This window comes from Cariama cristata, unplaced genomic scaffold (genome assembly GCF_000690535.1).
Source record: "Cariama cristata isolate BGI_N322 unplaced genomic scaffold, ASM69053v1 scaffold18962, whole genome shotgun sequence".
NCBI lineage: Eukaryota > Metazoa > Chordata > Aves > Cariamiformes > Cariamidae > Cariama > Cariama cristata.
The window spans coordinates 22,483-41,275 of NW_009605761.1; the positions used below are offsets into that span (position 1 = coordinate 22,483).

At 37.9% G+C, this 18,793-nt stretch overlaps 1 protein-coding gene across 1 annotated transcript in view; it reads left to right on the plus strand.

Moving 5' to 3' along the window:
• Window positions 1-12,073, plus strand: part of KIF5B (kinesin family member 5B) — a 27,138-nt gene extending 15,065 nt beyond the window's left edge. The window contains exons 15-26 of the mRNA XM_009696119.1: window positions 628-771; window positions 1,418-1,606; window positions 2,486-2,603; window positions 2,946-3,007; window positions 3,089-3,198; window positions 3,379-3,480; window positions 5,529-5,589; window positions 5,707-5,778; window positions 5,955-6,059; window positions 6,565-6,781; window positions 8,610-8,742; window positions 11,712-12,073. Of these exons, the coding sequence (XP_009694421.1) occupies window positions 628-771; window positions 1,418-1,606; window positions 2,486-2,603; window positions 2,946-3,007; window positions 3,089-3,198; window positions 3,379-3,480; window positions 5,529-5,589; window positions 5,707-5,778; window positions 5,955-6,059; window positions 6,565-6,781; window positions 8,610-8,742; window positions 11,712-11,718 (1,320 nt within the window). The 3' untranslated portion in view covers window positions 11,719-12,073. The remainder of the gene's footprint in view (window positions 1-627; window positions 772-1,417; window positions 1,607-2,485; window positions 2,604-2,945; window positions 3,008-3,088; window positions 3,199-3,378; window positions 3,481-5,528; window positions 5,590-5,706; window positions 5,779-5,954; window positions 6,060-6,564; window positions 6,782-8,609; window positions 8,743-11,711) is intronic.
• The last annotated feature ends 6,720 nt before the right edge of the window (window positions 12,074-18,793 follow it).

Consider the following 18,793-nt stretch of genomic DNA (forward strand, 5'->3'; position numbering starts at 1 on the left):
TTCCTGGCTGAAACTTTCCTGCTGTAAAAATTCTGACGTTTTTTTAACACTGGAGAACAAAGAGCAGACAATTTTTAAGTATGCAAGCTGCTGAGCTGCAGCCATTAACAACCACTGCAGCTCAAACTAGCTGAAAAACTACTCTAGACTAAGTGTAGTGCTTATGAACTCTTGGAACTGGATGCCATTTTTTGATTTGCAAGTAGGAAAGAGTTAAGAGCTCTGCAGGCAAAGCTGAAATTGTTTTCCTTTACCAAAATATGGTGAAAAGTGTTGGATTTGCTGTCCATGTACCTTTTTCCTATAAATGCAATTCTCTGCATTTTTTAACTGCATGTAACTCTGCTGTTAAACGATGTTCACGTGAATTTTGTTGCAGAGTTGTAAGACTATATTTTGTGAGCTGAAGGCCTCTGTCCCTAGTACTTTACATTTCCTTCAGAAGAAATACTGTCACTCTAGAACTTCTAAATTTTTACTATATGGTATATTCACATAGGTTGATACCAATCTGGTTTGAGACATAAAAAAAGGGACATTTCAGTGCTGTATTTAAATAAGTAGTATGAAACTAGTTGTAAAAACAAGTGTGTTTTGTTTATTAAAGTGTAACTTCTTTTACTGTAGGTCACTCTAGCCAGTATAGATGCAGAGCTTCAGAAACTTAAAGAAATGACCAACCATCAGAAGAAACGAGCGACAGAAATGATGGCCTCCTTACTAAAAGATCTTGCAGAGATAGGAATTGCAGTAGGAAATAATGATGTCAAGGTAAGGACTAGTCAGTGCAATTTTTAATGCCATGTGTGACACACATGTTGTGGATAGGTGGGGTCAGTTTTTCTTAGTATGGTAAAAATAACTACCACAGGAAGCCTCATGTATGCTGATCATTTGGGCATAAGCTTAGCCATTGCTTATCTGTGACTTAATCGGATCCCAAATAGAATTTGATTATGCAAAGACAAGAAAGAGCAGGTGTGATTTTTTTTTTTTTTTTTTTTTTCTGAAGTAGTGTTTTCATTCATACTGTTAAACTGCTATATGAAATGGTCATAATCAGCATCATCATCTTGGAAATCTAATGCTGACCTACAGTGCCAATTAGGATGATACTTATATTAAAAGTGGAATGAGGAACTGAAGTATAAAAATAGGAGATTGCTGTAGGACAAGAATGTAAGCAGTATTACAAATCTGTAGTGAACTGTATTTCTCTTGTCAAGTAACTCATTACCTTTGGGCAAACTTCTAAATAATCAATCAGAAAACTTAAAAAGAAGTTACATTTTGGTGTTTAATGCTCTGATTATCAGTCGAGGTGGGGGTTGTGTGCTGGGCACTAAGTTGCTCCAGCTCACCTTTAATTCTCTTTTGTTATGTAAGCTTTCTGAATGTGTCATTCCACACTTTTCAGCAGCCTGAAGGAACTGGCATGATAGATGAAGAATTCACAGTTGCAAGACTGTACATTAGTAAAATGAAATCAGAAGTAAAAACAATGGTAAAACGTTGCAAACAGTTAGAAGGCACACAGGCTGAAAGCAATAAGAAAATGGAGGAAAATGAGAAGGAGTTGGCTGCCTGCCAGCTCCGTATCTCACAGGTAAATGTTTCTTTACAGTGTGCTTCCTAAATGTTCTTTTGAATTCATTAACCTGCTGGGGAAAAAAAAAGTTGCAGTTTCTTTTTGGCACCTAACAAAGTAGGTAGTACATTGTGAGTGAACAGCCACAAGACTCAGCTGTATCCTCAGTACTGTCTTTTGTTCAGATGCTTTTGAGTAATTGTGTGACAGGATGTCAGAATTTCTGCTATATGTCTGTAGCCTGATAATGCTGTTGTAGCACTTATATTAAATACTAGGATCCATATGTTTTCCATCACACGATTCTATACAAATATGTCTTACAGATGCAGTGGCTAGTGAGCACTCTGCTTACTAATGCAGCAAGTTGGAAATGGTGGAGGTAGCAGTAGCACAGTAAAATTACCGTAGGCTTGCATAGCACATTAAATTTACTTCTAATGTGAGAAAGGCCATTTTAATGTGGTTGTTAGAAAAGATCAGTAATGTGACTTCTCACACTTCTGAAAATTGTGATCTACATATGCAATTTTTCTTTATTTTGTTTTACATATAGATGGTTATCTCTTTTTTTTTTTTTTTTTTAAATCAGGGGATACATATTTCAATGCAGTCTTCTAAATATAGTGGGCCTCTCTTGCCTGTGATAGTATTTAACATTCAAAACATCTCTTCTCCAAGCCAAAAATGTATTTCATTCCAATCCAGTATAAAAACATTGTCTTACAGGCTACATTACAGATCTACTTGAGTAGTCTTTTTTTTCTTAAGAGTTTAGGTGGCACCATTCTTGGTTTGAGATCGGATTACTTGTTTAAAACTAAGCATAAACTGTTTATGCAGATGTAATTCCATGATACCTAGTTCCAAAGTAAATGAATCTTTCCATTCTACAAGCATGAAGCCAAGATCAAGTCATTGACTGAGTATCTTCAGAACGTGGAACAGAAGAAGAGACAACTGGAAGAATCTGTGGATTCCCTTAATGAAGAATTAGTTCAACTCCGAGCACAGGGTAGGAATTGCCTCCCTACACCTCACCCACCACTGCCCTCCATTTTAAGTATATAAATAGAGAATTGTTCTGTTTTATTTAGATTGAAGGGCAGAGCTATAGAATGGTTTTCTGCTACTGAACATGTAGAATTATTCAATGGGAAAGCGCTTGCTGTTTGAAAGAACTGCTATGGATAGGACTAAGTTAAGGATGTTACTGATTTGATTGATCTTTTCAGTGAGAGGGGACTTTTCCCAAATTTTAGGATGTTCAGAAGGGAAGGGGGGATTAACTCCCACCTTCCCTGTGTTCACCTAGTTACCTGGCTGAAGTGTGTTTTCTCTCCTCTATCCTTACTAGAAAAAGTCCATGAGATGGAGAAAGAGCACTTAAATAAGGTTCAAACTGCAAATGAAGTCAAGGTAAGTTAATTTCATTGTTTTTTGAAAAAAAGTGAAGTACGGCATTTAAAACATATAAAACATACATTTTTTTTCTAATAGCAAGCTGTGGAACAGCAAATTCAGAGCCATCGTGAGACACATCAGAAACAAATCAGTAGCCTAAGAGATGAAGTTGATGCAAAGGAGAAGCTTATCACTGAACTTCAAGAGTAAGTAATTGTCATTATTTTAGTAGTGCCAAATGTCTCTGGACTGAGTACAGAAGCACAGTATGGTGGGAAGGCAAGTGGCAAGGGTCTCCTCCAGCAGTGTCTTTCTAGCTTGTGTTGCTTTACTGAATGTCGTGTCTGACAGGTTCAGTTGATATAATGTTTACTTTCTGTGTTCAGCCAAAACCAGAAGATGATGCTTGAACAGGAACGTCTTAGAGTTGAGCATGAGAAGTTGAAAGCGACTGATCAGGAAAAAAGTAGAAAACTGCATGAACTTACGTAAGTGATAATGGTGCATAAAATAAACGTGTGTGGGAACGCTTACATTTTAAATACTGGTGACCTAATATGATGAAGTGGCTCTCACTGTATGGTATGCCTATTAAAAAGAGATGCTCCAGAGCCTTCTTGAACTTAACTTTTTTAAAACCTTTGCACTGCCTTAATATTTAAAATTGGAGATAAAATTATGAAAGATAGGGAGGCCACAACTTCTTCTTTGTTAATATGCTATGGGTTGGAGTAATTACCTTTTCAATTTACAGCTAAATATTGCATGCTCTAAGACTGGAAGAGGCTTGTAACAGTTCCCTTAGTGTTTTTTTGGTTCTTTTGCAATTTAACTAGTTAGGTGGTTCTAACTGGCATATTCTTGAGACTAAAGAGCTGCACATTTCATTGAGTAACTAAATAACAGTGTATTAGTGAATAAGAGACTGAAAAGTTAATGCAAAAATTAGAATTGAATTCTGCTTGCAGGTAAGTATCCAAGGGTCAAGCTGAAAAACAATTGTCAACTTCTAGAAATCTGACCATAATCACCTGAAAATGTTTCTAGAGTATCAGTAGGGACCCCTTTCTGGCCTATATGAATTTATCTTTACAGAGGTTAAAAATACTTTATACTTGAAACTTTTTCAAAAGTGCATGCTTTTTGGCCATGTTTAAAAACACACAGTGGCTTTCAGGTTTTTTATCACAGAATTTGAAATAGTCAGAGGGACCTGATTGGCTGCACGGGTAACCAATAAGCAACGCTTACTTTTTTCTTTTAGCCTTACTGTGAAATACAACGTTGGTTTATCTGACTAAAACTTTAACAGTACTCTGGTCTTGTGAATCCGTCTTATTCTGATTTATTTATATATCACAATGATTTCAAAAGTTACATTACTTACAATAGGGTGGGGGTTTTTTGTAAGATTTGATATATGTGCCACATTATTGCTTCTTATTTCAGTTTGCAGGCTAAACTGTATATAGCATTGATCCCTTAAAGGCACTTGCTGTATTAGAAACTTTCCTCTTCAAAAGACTTGCAAAGAAGCATTAAAAATTAATTTGGTATTCTGTGTCCTCCTCCAGCCTTTTTAACTCCAGTTATTTTCCATTGTATGTCATAAGTGTGCATGGCAAATGACAGGCCAGAAACAATGTGGACTATTCACATTTTCTTCATTTTTTTTTTGACTTAGAGTTGTATAAGATGCTTGGAACTACTTTTCCAGTGAGGTCTGGAAAATAGGTAGAATGCTGAGATATTCTTTAGAATATTTTTTTACTTTGAATGTTTTATCACTTAGCTGTGAGATACTAGTGGAACTGGCTGAATGAGGAGAAATTTCAAGAGGAAAAGAAGCTTTTTGGCTACTTAATAGGAACACTTCATTTTCATGCAGTCCCTGGCCTTCCTATTCCAAACTCGAGTCATAAAAAAAAGTTCACATTCCTTTCCTGTATCCTGTCATCTTAGTAATTGCACTGCCTTATAATTCTGAGAGAGAACATTAGCAGTGCAGTAAATGCTTTCACATTAAACAGGAAGACAGAAGCTCTGTAAAATGGTTATCATTGGGTTATATTCCTGTAAACTAAGATTGTTGTTTATGATGCTAGCTTTGGCAAATGTGTTGGGGGGTAAGGTGATAGAACAAAACAAAGAAAAAATCCTTAATCTGTCACATGAGACTTAGCTGGTCTCAGCTAACAATATTTGTAGGATAAGATCTCCCCAAGTATTCATCCTGAACCCAACTCAGAGTCTTTCTTTACCTATTTTAGAAACTTACAATTTATGCATCTGAATGTACTGGTTTGTATTCTTTCAATATTAAAAGTACTTCCTCTTTTCCTTCTGCAACTCCCCCACTCCCACCACATATGGATTTCTGAGTGTGGTGTCATCTGTTGGTTACATCCCCTATTGAGGACTTCAACTGAAAGACACTTTTCATTTGTGCCATATAGTCTTCATCGCTCTAGTCTCCTAAAACATTACAACTTTCAGTTTTGCTCGGATGTTTCAGGAGGAATTTATTCTCTTTTAGGGTTATGCAGGACAGACGGGAACAAGCAAGGCAAGATTTAAAGGGTTTGGAAGAGACTGTGGTAAGATAGAATATATTCCAAAGCAAATGTCAATACTTGCCTTTTTCCCCTCCCCCCCCTTCAGAGTTATTTAAGTGTGTCTTTTTTTTTTTTTTAATTTCTTGTCCTTAACTGTAGGCAAAAGAACTTCAGACTCTTCACAATCTTCGGAAGCTCTTTGTTCAAGATCTTGCTACTAGAGTGAAAAAGGTAATGTGGTGCTGGAGTGAAACTTGGTGTTTCTGAGAATGATATGTAAATTTCAGTTTAGAGCTAAATTAGGAATTGATCTTTATGTGGTGTAATTTTTTTTGCTTGATCTTAATGTGCAAGTTCAGATTTGCACTCAGCCTCCTCTCTTCCTCCCCATGCCTTTGTTACTGCAGAGTGCTGAGGTTGACTCGGATGATACAGGAGGCAGTGCTGCACAAAAACAGAAGATTTCTTTCCTTGAGAATAATCTTGAACAACTTACAAAGGTTCACAAGCAGGTACAATGAGGCTTAATTTCAAGTTTTAATTAAAAACAACCGACTTAAGTTGCATTATTGTAGAAATGACTGAATGCATATTGGTCATAAAGTAACCATTTTATAATTAAATACTTCTACATCTTGAGTGTGTCTCTTGATATAAAACAATAAAGTTTTCCTGTAAAGTAAATTAATAGCTATTTTAAGTACATGTGGGTATGTAACAAAATAGCTGCATTTAAACTGAAGAAGATCCAGGTTAGAGTGATGCACTAACTGGGGATGCTTGCCTGTCTCTGAAGAAGAACGTAGACTTTAAGTGCCTGTGTTGGGTAGCATGTTCTTCCACAGTAACTGATTTTTCTAATGACAATCTTACTGATAAACCATTAGACTTACTAAAAGCTTAAGCAAAGATAATATAGTAACCCTGCTGCTTTGCATGATCAGGGGCGGGAGGGTGTTTGGTTGGCTCTCCCTATGAAGAGAGATACCAAGAAAATAATTGATTCTGGTTTTGTAGCTGGTACGTGATAATGCAGATCTTCGCTGTGAACTTCCTAAGCTGGAGAAGCGACTTAGAGCTACAGCTGAAAGAGTTAAAGCTTTGGAGTCTGCACTGAAGGAAGCCAAAGAGAATGCTTCTCGTGATCGCAAACGGTATCAGCAAGAAGTAGATCGTATAAAGGAAGCTGTAAGATCCAAGAATATGGCCAGAAGAGGACATTCTGCACAAATTGGTTAGTGAAGGATTCCTTGCCCCCTAAAGCTTCATCTGCCTCCTGTTTTTTTTTTTATTTGTGCATGTGTGCATCTTTCAACCCTATTTGGAACTGTGTGTGTGAACATGAAGTATTTTCTACCATGAGTTATATTTTGGTTAACAGACTGTAAGTGTGGGTGGGTGGTGGTGTATGGTTGTTTGCATTTTTTAATTTATTTTAAATGGGTCTCTTCCTGGTACCTGGATTTTTGTATAAGCTGGGAAAGGCTTTCCAACCTAGAATTCTAGCCTGAATATGTGTTCCGTTTCCTAGAGCAAAATGATACACTGAATGTGAGTCTTAAGTCTGTAACGTCACAATTCCTTTCCAATTTCTAAAATGTAAGTAGGTAGACCAAAGCAAGGAGAGAGATTAAGCTATCACCTTAAACAATAACAAGACTGTCTTTCTGTATCTTGATCTTGTGGGGAGAGGGGCAGACAAAAACCCACAACTAACATCGTAAGATCCCTAATTACCTTTTTGATTCTCTGCTCCAAAACATACAATACTCCGTAGCCCTCCATAGGGGAAAAAAATGGAAAAAACAGAAATCTGTAGTAGCTAGTAGTGTTTCTTACTGTGTGGTGGGAAGACAGTTATACTCCCTTGGTCCTCCACCTGCCGTTACGCTGTCAAGTGCTGAGGGCGAAGAGGGCGTGTGACCGATGAAGGACTTAACTGTGCCTATACATTGTTGTAGAAGGAACTAGGTATTCCAGCCTTTTTGTTGTCCTGTGTCAGGACTTCGGTAATCATACACTTCTCTTAAATGCTAATGCAACTGAAATTAGCATTGCAGTTAAACTTTGCTCGTATTCTGTAGGTCTGCAAAGAGCTGTTGCAGAATAAATTTACAATTTTTTTTCTTGGTCACTTCAAGTGGCGGCTTGAACACAGATGTTTTCCTGTCTTACCTTTCTCTCAAGTGATCTCCAAGAAGACAAACAGAATTCTCTAATGAGCTTACCACAGGTGTAAAGCCTCTTGAACTTAAATGTCTAGATGAACCAGTCATGTCTTACTGGAGATCAGCTTCCTGCAAGGCAGAAATTGAGAAGTATTTCTCTGATGCAGTTGCTACCTGTAGGTACTCTATGTCCACTCTTACCTGCTGAAACTTTAAATGCTTCTGTTTAATATTACAGAACTTTGTAAAGTCATACCATTGTGCATGTCCTGTTAAGAGCTAGTGCAAAACTGATTGAAACTATAGTTTGTTTATCGAAGTGTATGCAGCTTGTGAATTACCTGTCAAAACTACTGGTTTTTTACTTCAGTAATAGAGGAGGTTTAATTTTTTTGTATGGTTGTAAGAAGCTGATGAAGCAGGGTTACTTGTGGAGGAATAAGTATGCAGAACCACTTGCAGAGCAGAGTGACTAGTGGCTTATCAATCAAGTAGATGTGCGAAATGCAGCAGGGTATAATGATTCCTTACAGGAATGTAATGCTCATGAAACTTTGTCTAGCTTTGTGTTCCTATTGTCAAGAAATAGGTCTCAGGGAAATACATTAGGTGGGGCCCATAATACATGTGAAGATAATCATTATCTAAAGCTTTGCTAGCTTTAATAGGTACAATAAAACCAAAACCTTGTCTGTTTTTCAGGGCTTGTTATAGCTGATACTAATCTGTTAGATTCCCATTATACCACCTCCTAAACTTGTTTTCTTACTCAAAGTGCATTCAATTTTGATATTTTACAGTATCCCAAATGTATTAAAAGTATTAGTAAATTTGAATAATTCAAGCTAAAAATTGTGATGTATGTATTTGTAAGTCATGTTTCTTTTCATGCAGCTAAACCTATCCGTCCTGGCCAGCATCCAGCTGCTTCTCCAACTCATCCAAGTGCAATTCGTGGTGGAGGTGCATTTACTCAAAACAGCCAGCCAGTTGCACTGCGTGGAGGTGGAGGACGGCAAGACAAAGTGTAAGCTTGTCTTGTAGGATTTTTTGAGATGTATGATTAAACCACTTTGTATTACTTTTATTACAGTTTATTCTGTGGCATAAAATCACTCAATCAGATTAAGTACTTTTTTTTTACAGAGTTTTGTAGTTAGAGGAACAGTATACGTGTACATCAGACTAATGCTGCTGCTGCTTTTGTTATAAAACTGGTGTTTGTTGTGAAATGGTAATTCTGGCAGTGTTCTGCTGGAGCAGAACAAAATGTGAAAACAGTCAATTGGAGATAGCTATTGCCTGTGACTAGTAACTATTGTTTGGGAAAGAAGTGGTGTCGTGCCCCAGCCAACAGCTAAGCCCCACACAGCCACTTGCTCACTCTTCATGTTGGAATGGGGAGAGAATCAGAAGGATGAAAGTGAGAAAAGTCATGGGTTGAGATAAGGACAGTTTAATAAGTAAAGCAAAAGCTGCACATGCAAGTGCAGCGAAACAAGGAATTCATTCACTACTTCCCATCAGCAGGCAGGTGTTCAGCCATCCCCAGGAAAGCAGGGCGCCATCATTTGTAACAGTTACTTGGGAAGACAAATGCTGTAACTCCAAATGTCCTCCCCTTCCTTCTTCCTCCAACTTTGTGTAAAGCATGATGTCATGTGGTATGGAATACTCCTTTAGTCATTTGAGGTCAGCTGTCCTGGCTGTGTCCCCTCCCAGCTTGTTGCGCACCTCCAGCTGGTCGGGTGGGATGAGGAAGAGAAAAGGCCTTGACTCTGTGTAAGCACTGCTTAGCAATAACAAAAACATCCCTGACTTATCAACACTGTTTCCAGCACAAATCCAAAACATAGCCCTGTACTAGCTACTGTGAAGAAAATTAACTCTATCCTAGCCAAAACCAACACAAGTGGACAGTTTAAATTCTTTTGGCTTGCTAGTATCTTTTAAAATATGTTTTTCTTCAGAAAATATTCAACAATTAAATAAAAAATGACCTTTTCTTATATGTTGTTTATTTGTTGTTCTTACTACATTACTTCATGTGTCAGTAACTTGGAAGTATTTAACAGAAAAATTCATGTCTTCATCTAGTAAATTTAAAATGTTAGCCTAGCTAAAATACAATAATTGAAATTAATATGTGCACTTATTTGAAAATCTCTCTAATCTCTGAAGTAATTACACATAATCTGGTACTTAATATGCTTAAGTTGCTCACTGAATCACGTCTCTTTTTAATTAACATCTGCATCATAGTTTGTCTGTTAGTCTCCTAACGGTAATGCTTTGCTGCATTCTCTGTTGTCATCTTCACTTTTGAGCATTTGTATAAATGTCTTGTATGCGTTCCCTTAGTTAAGGTTGTCTGCATCTTCAGTTTGAAAATATTTCTAAAATTATTGTGTGGTGCTTGATTCCCAGGTGCCCAGACCAGCTTGTGTTAGTCTTGTTTCAGTTTGTTTCTCTTTATTAGCTGACTGACTTTTCGATGCTTTCTCTCCAATTTACAGAAAATCAAGCTGTAGTACTAGTTAGGATACCTGGTTCTGTTCAGTAGTGTCTCTTAGTAAATAAGAGGTTGAAGTGATATGTATTTTAACCTTGAATAACATTTATCTTGAATGACCAAGGAGCTGGCAATTCATGGATTCTTGATGGTGTTGTTATGGTGAAATTAATCTTCAGATTGCCTTTGTAGTCAAAGTAGCTATCTTGCTCAGCTGTCCAATGTAGAGAGATTTCAAGGAATGATTGACCCAATTTATTTTAGATGCCTACTTTAGCATGAGTTTGTACATGCTCTGACGTTGCCTAGAATTCTAACAGAAGAGACCTTATTTAGTCTCATACTTCTTTAAGAGTACTTATAATAGTTGATATAATGACTAATAAAAAAATAAATTTTGAGCTTGCATCTTGCTTTGGAGAAGAGCTTTCACTGTTGATCCTGGGGAATTTAAATAGGAGACTTAGCACTTTGACTTTTGGACTACGTAGATAAATCATGAAGGAGTGGAAAATTGCTAACTATTGGCTAGAACACCTTATTAACAAACAAACCAAAAAAACTCCCACATAATATGCTTACAGAATCCCTTAAGCAGTTGTAAAGCTTTCATATAATTATTCTAATGTCAGCATGTTACCTGTTGCTGTAGAACCAAGCAGAGTTTAGCACTTAAAGTCAGGAGAGTGGTGGTAATTCATTCCAACTTTCCTATCTTATTTTTGGAAGAACCTGTCCCTTATGGAAGTAAAGGAACAAAACTTTTTTGAACTTTATTTTGCTATTAAATATAGACTTGTTCTGAGCTTGTGAATAGTCAGGGAGCTAGTATCATTTTTCTCTGTAGTAATGTCTGTTATACTTTTTTTGAGGGTTAATAGGGCTACTAGGCATCTGAACTTCTGGTTAGAGAAGAACTTTTGGTACAGTAGGAACATGGTGTACTGTTTTACATTTGGACATCACTATTTAACAAATTATTCTGGAAACATTAAAGAAATACAGAGATAGTCAATTGTTATTTCACTATGCAAATCAAACTTTTTTAGTATGATTAATGCTAAATGATCTCTTCATTCCCATTTCATCTTCCCAAAATATCATAGTCAAAACTTTGCAGGAGCTGGTAGGTGGTATCCAGGTAGTTCTCACTGTCCTGGAAAAGGAGCAATAGTTATGGGAAATGGAGCTGGGTTATAATTGGTTTGTGTTTGTAATGCTTACTCCGTTAAGGCAATCAGGATTGGATACTCGGTTTATCATGCTGTAAATTTGTTGGTAGCAGACAGCATTTCTTAAATGCTTTGTGCTACGTAATTTCTTATTCTAAAGTAGATGTTCTGTTAGTGCTTATCTGAGTGGTTGAAGAATTGGACTCTTAAAGGCTGTGTAAATAGTGAATATGGTCTACTGTAAATGTAAAGAACTTGGCTTTTTTGGCTTACAAGGTACAAGCACTTAACTGTTATTTTTCTCATTTACAGTTGCTGAGAAGTAAATGCAGTGTGAGAAGGATTGGATATCATGTAGAGGGAGTCATTCCATGACAATAATCTCTCCCTTTGGGGACTGTAGGATTATTTTTTTGAAAATGTATAAATTACACCTGGCCTGTACAGCTCTTCCCCCTTCTACAAATTCTGCTAACTGATTCCCCCCCAAAGAAAAACAAACCTAGAGTGCAATTTTGGCGTCTTGAAATGACATGTTACTTAAAGTGTAGCTCTGCTCATTACACAGTTTGTCTTTCATGTCTTAAATTTAGTCTGCACTGTGCCAAGCTGAATGTATGTTGAAAAAATCTTAGTTCAAATTTTCTAGCTTAATTTGTATACATCTTACTGTCTTAGGGAATGTGCAACAGTGTTTAAGTATACTTTTGTTTTTATCACTTTACATAACACTACATGTCCCACTGAATTAGAATGGCACTCTACATCACAGTTTTCTTTTGGAATGCTGCATACAGCATTGGAACTAAATTTATTTGTACAGTGTAAGAATACTGAAGTGTGCTTCTGACAACTGCCATGAGGCACTGCGATCGCTACACCACAGAACTAAGGAGTTCAATATGAACGAGGCTGTTTAACTGTTATCTGATTTAAATGCCCATTTATTGGGTAATTTAGAATTAAATAAATATTGTACAGTAAGAAGAGTAAACCTAAGTTTACAGAAAAGACTTTGGCAATGGATTATCCCATCTGTCCTGTTCCTGATTCTACACACAGTACAGTCTGGAGTGAAAACATTCTGCTTCATTCTGATGAGCCTGTCTATTTGTCTGTATCTGTGATGGTTCACTTTCGCTACTTTATAATAGTGAAATGAGCGCAATCTAAAATTTAACTTTATATTCCACTACATATACAGTACTGGAATTTTTGGTTAAAATTTTAACTTTCAATTAAAAAAAAAAATTTCAGCAACAGGCCAATGAATTCAGGTACACTAATAAAGGATACAGCTTTTTAAAACTGATGTATCTGGAAATCCCAGAGACGTGTTTAAAAAAATAATAAAATAAATAAAGTGCTACACTGAATTGTATTTGTAATCCATTTGTAAGTAGGTGTATGAAATGTCCAAAGTAGTAGTTGTTGAATATTTTTCCTCTCTTTGCAATAAAGTCCTGTAAAGTGGCTAACAAAATGAAACATGGATTTCTTTTGGTTTTGAGCTCCAATGCTCTCACTGAGCTGAATCCAGGTTTTAAAATTTTGTAGTATAATTTGCCTAACTTATTCATAGGATTTAGCCACTATAATTCTTAGTACAGCTGCGTTCTGGATAGAAATGAGTTACCAGGTCTTTGAGAAAGGAGGAACTTAATATTACTGAAAGAATTCAGTGAGCTTTCCAGACCCAGTTGGTAACACTTTGTGTGCTGGCTTAAATTTTTTGCTGGGTATTTATCAGTTATTGTGGAAACAGTAGAGACTCTATGACTGTTCAGACAGCAAATCACTTTCAACTTTTATAAATAGACAAAATATTTATATTATGATGGAGTGTAGTCAGATTTTAGACCTTGAACCACTTTTTTCTATATCTGCAGTAGTCTGAATTTTTAATAGTTTGATTTTTAAAGGTTGAGTGTATCAGTCAGAAATCTCACTATTTTGGAGTTTTCAGCTTTTAAGACTGTTTTGTTCAGTAAGGCTGCCAAACACTCCAAACTTGCAGTTGTTTTAGAGCACAATTAAAGATGACATACTGAGGAAAGAAAAGTAAAGGAGCAGCAAACTATTTTGAATGAAATTTCTCATGATGGAAACAGCACTGTCCGTTATCTTTCTCAGTGTTAACTACAGGTTTTCAGACCTTCATTTGTTAATACGCAATCATAAAAACAAAAAAAACCCCACTTTCTTTAAAAATGCATTCAAATGAAGCAGGATTTTTTTTCTCATGCCTGTTAATGAGGGTTTCATTCCTGTAGGTAATTATCATGGGTTTTGGTGCTGAAATTTGCTGTGGTGAAAAAAAAAAAAAAAAAAAAAATTTAAAATAACTAGCCTGTAGCTCAGTGTACATCACCTTTTTGTATTTAAACTTTTCTTTTTTATTTTAAACCTTCTATGAAGTTTACCAAGAACTGCCTCTTAAAATGTACAAAAAAAAACCCAACCAACTTTTTTTGCTTTCTGGTTTGGCTGTCATAGGTCAGCTGGACAGGACAATTACTGGTTTTTGTAAATTAAAATAGTCTATACAGGGAATGTTCAACACTGCTGTTCCAACTTGCAGTCTTTGAATGGTTCTTATTTTTATGTTCCTCTAGATCATATTTTTTAAAAGATGGTTTAGGATAGGAACTTGGTGAAATAATATTTATTTCTGGTGAACAACTAAATTATTTACATAACTTAAATGCTGACTCACTACTGTGTGTAACTCTAAATTTGACATGAGGACAAGTCTACCTGTGGAATATGATTTAACTTCAGTACACTTAAGATGCATTAAAACAATTTGTTTGGAGAAGACGCCATATAGTTTTAACTTACCTGCATGCTGTAAATGTATTTGTGTTTAAATAAAGAGAAGAAAAATCTTTGAACTTTGTGCGTTTATTCAATCTCTATGCCTGTTTGTTAAACTGTCTCCATATAGTACTTTTCACTTGATAGATTTCATGACCAGTTATGTCTATGTGAATTGTAATCACTTGATGTCTCTAACCTCTTATTCCAGTTTTTGTTAATACAGGTAAGCTTTCCCCACACACAAATATGAATATTTAAGTCTTAGCCTTCAAAAGACTGTTCATGATAGAAAAAACACACAAACAAAAAAACCCCAAACCAAACAAAAGAACAAAAAAAACACCAACAGTTGATGCCTATGGAAATGTTCAGAAATTGATTACAGCCACAGTGTATCAGAATCTCTTCAATGTGGGATTACTTTGACCTCTCCCAAAGGCATACACACTATCTAGTTCATAAATATGCCAACTTAGTAATTTTTAGTGGCTTCTCTTGGTTGTGTATGTTTTGGTTTGGCTTTTGTTAAACATCAAGTTCCACTATCCATCTATCCATCTTGGATACAGTAAGAGACACACTTGAAAGAATTCTCCCTTGGCATAGGGTGTAGACACAAGCATTCTTTCTCTTAAAGGAGAGATTTCCTGTTTTGCTCAAAGCAGCTGTTTTGTATCCAGAGTACTGATCTCTGTCTTGGTATTCAGCTGCTTTTCAAAAAAAGACCTGAAAAACAAACCCTCACCGACAAACCCAACTGTCCTCTCCTTAAGCTATGTCTACGTGTAGTTATTTCTTGGGGAGTTCGATGTGTAAGATTATTGTTGCATCCTATTCATCAGGGTTATTGGGTTTTGTTTGTTTTTTTTTTTAATGTTTGCATTCTAGAGTAAGCTGAAGTTGGATTAGAGACAGCTGTACTTCTTTCCAGGAGCAACAGGAAATTTAAGAACTAGAGGAGGTTGCCTGGATTAAGGCCTACTGAATTAATTGAGGAAACATTAGATGCTCTAACATTCCACACTTGTTCTTTAAATGAAACTTTGAAATGAAATAGCGTAGAACCTGATCAAGGGTTTAGGCACATGGTGTGCCTTTAAGTTCAGTTCAGGAACTAAATCAAAGTCCAGTTTTAAAGACTTTCTAAGATGACACTGCATTTACCTGTTTTGAGATGCATGAAGAATGGGCCAGAGATGCCAGATTTATGGGTTGCCCAGAAAATCAGTCAAAAGTGATGATTCTTCTCAATAGTCTTCTCTAGATGTGTCACCTCAGGGGCTTTCCCAAGTATGGTGTCAGTTGTCTGTATGCTGATGCTCAAAGTTCTCCTTTTATCCAGATGCTTGGACTGTCGTCTTTGGAATACATGTAAACTTGTCTTGGTTTTGGTTGGAAAGGAGTTCCTCCATGAGTTACTACTTGCTTTATGAACCTTTTTTTTCTCTCTTTTTTTTTGAACTTGGCTTCTGCTGATTTGGTGACCTGTTGTTTTTGTTTGAGAGATTAATCCTTTCCCAACATTTCTATGCCACCTAGGCTTTTGTAGACCTCTCAGAACTCATTTTCCTTTCCCAGTAATCTGTAACAGTTAATTCTATTTTTTCTGAGTGCTATTGAACTGATGTTTTCTATGGAGCAGTCTAGTTATGTGAGGGTGTAATCATCTGGATAATTTTCTCAGAAAAAGATTTAGCTATTATAGAGCTTTGATATATACAAAAAAAGCATAAAGGAGGGCTAGATTTAAGTCTGCCAGTACAGTTACGTAAAAGAAAAAATCTTGGGGAAGAAATTGCATCTGTAAAACTGCTCAATAATGGGCTAATCTGATATATAAAATATTTCATAGTGTGTCCTATTAACAGAAGATGGCTCAGTCACACCAGTGAAGTGCTTACTTTTGAATAGATCTGTCTACTGGGGGAGTGAGCAACTCAAACCCTTTTAATTGCAGACAAGGACTAAGGGATGCTCAGAAAGGAAAGTAAATCTCCTTTCACTCTGAAGGTTTTTTATGAGTAATGGCATGACCTGAAATTACTTCTTAAATTAAGAAAAAAATGTTATTACATCTCTGACAAGGAAAAACTGCAGTTCCCTGCACTGATAATCCACAAACTGCTAAAGAGTTTATTGACAGAGCAAGTTTGTTCTGTTGGCTCGCTTGGAGTGTCTTCCCTCGAACGGACCAAGAAGTAACACCAGTTTAAGCAGCGTGAAAATGCATCACTATATTTAACACGTGCTGTGTGCAAAACTGTCTCAAGTCACTTACGTTTTCTGTGTCATTTAGTTATATTACATACTTGTCTGGAAGATGATTACTGAAGACTGATGGGTACGTCAGAATTTTTGCCTGTGGAGTTTTGAGCTGGTGAATCTTCCTGAACTCCCTACGGGACTGTTCATTGTTTTGCCTTTAACCAGTCCTTACCAGGGGGAATGACAAGTGAATTGGGACTGGGCAGGGAGAGTAATTTGAGCTGCTAACTCCTTTTAGTGTTTCATTATGAAAGTTGAAGGTGCAGAGGACATCAGTCAGCTAGGCTATCCAGTGTAATGGGGAGAAGAAGAGTTACCTGAAGAAAAATACATGCAAATGAGACTCTTGTAATAGGGTATATTTCGCCTATTTACCTTTGGAAAGGGAAATAAAAGGCTAATGACTATAAAGGGGGAAAAGGGGTGTTGCATAGCATGGTGTGACATACCTGCACCCCGGATGCCTTGCAGGTGTACGTTTCAGTACTGTACTCCCTGTAGGGTCCGTTATGCTCTACACAGTGTAGGCGTACTGGTATTGCAGAATGGAGCTAAATCCATGAACTGTCTTCATCTAAGGTACCAAGGGAAGTGTTGATATGTACCTACAGCAAGTAAGGAGAGCAGCGTAACCCACATCCTCTGCATTCCTAAATCCACAAAACTGGGTGTGGAAGTGACTTGGAGGTAGCCCCAGGTGTGTGTTTCAGAGTGCTATTTCCACAGCATCTGTTGTGAGTTAACAAACACCTGAATGCCCCTGTTCTGCTAGTCAACTCAAATTTTCTCCTGCAGTTGGAGACAAATATACTTCACAGCTGATAACACCATATTGGAGATGCCTGCAAAGCCACTTGCTCTTCCAGTGGTTGCTTGATTTGGCTTTTGTTAGCAGCATTAAAAAGTATGTTAAAAACTAAATCAGCTCAGCAAAGTGTAAATGTCGGTGTTATCCTATCTGCTTATCACCTCCATCAGCCGGTCCAGTTCCGATCAGCCTGGGGGGTGTTGTGCTGCCAGGACAAGTGTTCTACATGATCACTCAGCATCCTATTAACAGGCAGGTATTTGCAGAGTATTTTGCGCTGGTCTTTTCCTGAGAGGGTGTAAATGATTCTTTAAATGCTTTTACGGCAAGAAATACCCTTCAGCAGAAACCATGAGAGATCTTAGACTGCTGCTCAGGAAAGCTCGTTACAACCACAGCTGACTGTGAAGCCTTCCTGTTCTTGGTGCCAGCTGCACACAGCAGCCTGGTGACCGTCTGTGGTTTCTAGGGCCTGGTTTGCAGTGGGGACTGCAGCAGGGTGACCCCTCTTCCCACTGCTGATGGAAGAGGATAAGCCCCTTTGGGAGAGGGTACCCTCTCATACACACTCTCAGAGCTGTGCCTTGTCAGGTTTCCAAGTCCTGGTGGGTATTTTTGCAGAGGCAGTGCAGCTCCCTTTGCTCACAAGTGGTCAGACAGGAGTCCTTGTCCTGCCGCCGCCAGCCTCGGCCCCTGACGCCTGTCCCCTTGAGACTGGAGGGCTTCCCCCTGCCCACCTTGGGACCTCCGTGTGAGTGACTTGGCATCGTGCTGGGGGAAGGGAGGAGCTGCCTGCTTTCCCTGAAAGAAATTTGTATTCCTGCTCCTGCAGGTCTGTTTTCCTCTCTAACTGTGAGGCCACACGCCACAGGGCCACATAACAGGACAGGAGCTGAGGCGCAGATCCTTGAGTGGAAGAAATACAGGGCAGGCTGTGCAGGAATAAAAGTTTCAAGTTTGGTGTGTGACACTTCGAGGTCTGAAGTTCAGCTTACAACAGAACCCGAAGAGTTCTTCCTCTGTCATTGCTGAGGTCTTTCTAGCTGCCTAGAAAAGGGCTATTTTGTTGATGAGCCTACAAGGTTCATCGAATGATGAAGTGTGAGTCACGCTTGTCATGTCCCTACTTGGCGCAGTGAAACCAGAACTGCCCAGCTGGGGTTAAAATTTCAGCTATGCAGAGCTAGTTACTAACAACCACAAACTAACCTGCCCCGCGCCAGCCCCTTCTGTGGATACTTTGTTAACCTGAGACCTCAGGGACGTGACGGAGAGGAGGGGGCTGCCCTGGCGGGAGAAGGGAACTTGTGCACGAGGAACCGCTGGTCCAGGGATCCAGTTGTTGAAGCTGATGGATTATCAAATCCCTGCTCTCTCCCTTGGTTTGCGCCTCTTTTCTGCCCTTAATCTGAAATCCTAATTTGGCAGCCAGGCCCTCAATCTGTTGTAGGAGCGAAAACTGGTGCAGAGCGCGGGGCGGGGTCCCAGGGCCAGCCTGTGC